Source organism: Bison bison, unplaced genomic scaffold (assembly GCF_000754665.1).
Source record: "Bison bison bison isolate TAMUID 2011002044 unplaced genomic scaffold, Bison_UMD1.0 scf7180017864304, whole genome shotgun sequence".
In the NCBI taxonomy this organism is placed as follows: Eukaryota; Metazoa; Chordata; class Mammalia; order Artiodactyla; family Bovidae; genus Bison; species Bison bison.
Window position 1 is genome coordinate 16707419 of NW_011494876.1, and position 3291 is coordinate 16710709.

At 60.7% G+C, this 3291-nt stretch overlaps 1 protein-coding gene across 1 annotated transcript in view; it reads left to right on the forward strand.

Moving 5' to 3' along the window:
* The window catches only part of COL7A1 (collagen, type VII, alpha 1), a 30946-nt gene that overhangs the window by 15358 nt on the left and 12297 nt on the right, over positions 1-3291 (forward strand). The window contains 14 exon segments of the mRNA XM_010851905.1: positions 92-136; positions 385-411; positions 586-615; positions 744-824; positions 900-935; positions 1019-1054; positions 1149-1229; positions 1458-1493; positions 1896-1958; positions 2044-2088; positions 2692-2727; positions 2801-2836; positions 2948-3043; positions 3155-3190. Coding sequence (XP_010850207.1) covers positions 92-136; positions 385-411; positions 586-615; positions 744-824; positions 900-935; positions 1019-1054; positions 1149-1229; positions 1458-1493; positions 1896-1958; positions 2044-2088; positions 2692-2727; positions 2801-2836; positions 2948-3043; positions 3155-3190 — 684 coding nt within the window.

Here is a 3291-nt window from a genome sequence, read left to right on the forward strand (position 1 = left end):
GCCACAAGGATCCCCATGAGTCCCTCGGGTGTTTCCAAAGCCCCCCAGACTGCCGACCCTCCTCACTGACCCTGACCCTCTGCCTCTGCAGGGGAGCCCTGGACCGTCTGGACCCAAGGGTGACCGTGGGGAGCCAGTGAGTAGTGCTGGTGTTGCGGGCACAGAGGGGATGGAGGGTTGCGGTGCTCTGTCTGGTGAGCACCTCCGCTAAGGGCCTGGAGATCAAGATCAGGAGCCCTGGTGGTCATCCCCAGGCCTGATCTGGCTTCTGGGGCTTGGCATTGAGGTGCAGGGAATTTGGAAGCAGAGGTGAGCTTGGGGCAAATCTGAGCTACCCCGTGGGGCCCCAGAGTTCCTGTTGACTACAGTTATTTCCTTCCCTAGGGTCCCCCAGGAGCCCCTGGACGGCTGGTAAGAGCTGACTCGGTCTGATCCTCTGTCATCTCCCCCACCTGCCCCTACTGGCCCCACACATCCCTTTCACTGACTCCCACTTTCCCCACTGCCCCTGGATGTCTTCACTGGTCCTCACCCGCTCCTCTTCCCCTAGTTGGACTGTTCTTCTCACTGGCCATTCCCCCACAGGTGGACGTGGGACTTGGAGCCGGAGAGAAGGTACCAGGCTCTGGGGTGGAGTGAGGCTGTAGCGTGGCGAGGCATTTCAGCGCCCCCATGACTGGTTCTGCCCCAGGCGCGCCTGTGGCCCCAGTGCTGTTCCCTCAACACGCTCGTCTCTGCCACAGGGAGAGCCTGGGGACCGAGGACAGGAGGGTCCACGAGGACCCAAGGGCGACCCTGGCCCCCCTGGAGCTTCTGGGGAGAGGGTGAGTGTGGCTGGTCCCAAGGGGTCGCGTGGGCCTGGGAAACCCTGCTCTGATTTCTTCCTCTCCCGCCCTCAGGGCGTCAGTGGACTTCGGGGGCCTCCAGGCCCACAGGTGAGTGATGCACTTGGTACCATCAGCCTAAGTGTCCCTCTTGCCCTCTCCTCTCACTGACCTTGTGACCTTGTTCCCTTCAGGGGGACCCAGGTGTTCGAGGCCCAGCAGGAGAAAAGGTGAGAGGGTGTGGAGGGTTTCCGACTATGAGCCTGGGCTCTCAGATCCATCTCATCCTCCGAGGCCTCTTACTACTCATTCTGTTTTCCCCAGGGCGACCGGGGCCCTCCTGGCCTGGATGGCCGCAGTGGGCTGGATGGGAAACCGGGAGCCTCTGGTCCCCCTGGGCCGAATGTGAGTTGTGGCAGTCACTGCGTGGCTGTGTCTCTTCCCTTGTCCCTTCGTATGGCCCCAGTCTCCGGAGCCTTGTGGGTCTTGATGAGCTCTGGGGCCAGCTAGGTTATCTATGTCTCCTAGTACCCCACCTGGCTGGGGGGTTCACAGGAACTAGTGGCCCTGTCAGAGGACAGTGCCCCTGACCCCACGACCACTGCAGACTCCCTGACTTGAGTCTCTCTTCAGGGTGCCATGGGCAAGGCCGGAGACCCAGGGAGAGACGTAAGTAAGGGGGGGATGTTAGGATGGAGGGCAGCTCAGGGGTCCAGCATAAACTGTAGCCTGGTTGTCATAGTTACTGGCAGTAGGGGCATTGGTCCAGTCCTGTCCTTGGTAGGGTCCCGGTCCCCTGGCAGGCAGGTTTGAGCAGAGTTCTGCTTTCCAGTCTTCTCTGCCTTGGGGCCTATAGTAGGACCCCCCAAACCTGAGGCTTCTTCCCTTGGGAGTTTCAGCAGAGGACACCCTACCCTATTGAGTCTCAGCCTTGGGACCTCAATGGTACCTCCCAATTCTGGGGGGGATCTCCACCTTGGAGGAGGTTTTTAGTGGGGTCTTCCAAGTCCATGGATGTGCCCCAGGGGATATCTCAGCGACCCTCTCAATCCTAGCAAAGACTTTTTCCAGGGACTTCCGGGCCTTCGAGGAGAACAGGGCCCCCCTGGCCCTGCTGGTCCCCCCGGAGCACCGGTGAGTCCCACTTTCATGGTAGCCTTTTGCCCCCTTCCTGCCCTCACCCCAACCCTGACTTCTGACCAATGATCTCTTCCCACAGGGAAAGCCGGGAGAGGATGGCAAGCCTGGCCTGAATGGGAAAAACGTGAGTGTCTAGACACAGGGAAACCTCCAAAAAAATGCTAGCACCTGGACACAGCCCAGATGTTCGACACACAAGGGGCACACACGTAGATACAGGCTGATGTGCAGTGACACCCGTGTACCTAACCCACACACACAGACACGTCTGGAAACACATGTCCACGCACACACAGAGGCAGCCTCACAGACACGGTTAGGTGGACATGCCAACCTGTGCCCGGATGGACCAACTCAGGCTAAAATAACCATGGCCACGGGCACAGGCGAAGGGCACAGACACAGATGGAGAGGTGCAGGCACACAGGTGTGAGGCCCCGTTTCAGGGGCACTGAGGACACAGACACACAGACCCCGCAGCCACACTCGGATGCGTGCTGTGACAGGCCCCAGGCTGCACGTGGACCTCTGTGGGGGTGTGGACCCACCGCCAAGGCTCTGAGGGGCGATACACGTGGCGACATCCCGACATATGCATTTGCATCCACACTCACTCGTATACATATGGCCACACGGAGCGAGGTACACACAGGATTTGCCAACAGACAGCGAGACACACGGACAGTTCCTAACTCTGTTGGATCTGATGTGCGTCCTCTGCCTGCAGGGAGAACCCGGGGACCCTGGAGAAGACGGGAGGAAGGTGAGTTGCCCTCGCGTGGATTCTGCTCTGGCTCAGACTGGGGCCGGGTCTGAAGCAGCCTTGTCTTCCTTAGGGAGAGAAGGGAGATTCAGGCGCCCCTGGGAGAGAAGTGAGTGTTGGCGTCTTCTGCAATCTCTGACCCCTGACCCTGGCCCTGTGATACGTGACCCCACTCCCTCCTGGGGTCTCAGGGTCCTGATGCTGGCTGCATCCTCCACAGGGTCATGACGGCCCCAAGGGTGAGCGTGGAGCTCCTGGTAGCCCTGGACTCCAGGGCCCCCCGGGCCTCCCGGGGCAGGTCGGCCCTCCCGGGCAGGTGAGTATCTGGGGTAGTTCCAGGACTTGGGAGCAATTGACGGGGGCCTTAGGTTGCCACCCCTGGAGGCCGTGATCCCCTGTGACCTCTTTGTGTTCTGTCATATCTCAGGGCTTCCCTGGCGTCCCGGGGAGTTCAGGCCCCAAGGTGAGAGTGCGGATGCTAGGTGAGGGGTACGGTGGGCGGGCTACCCAGAGTGGGGGCATTTTCCCACCAGTCGTTCTTCTTCTCAGGGTGGCCGTGGGGGG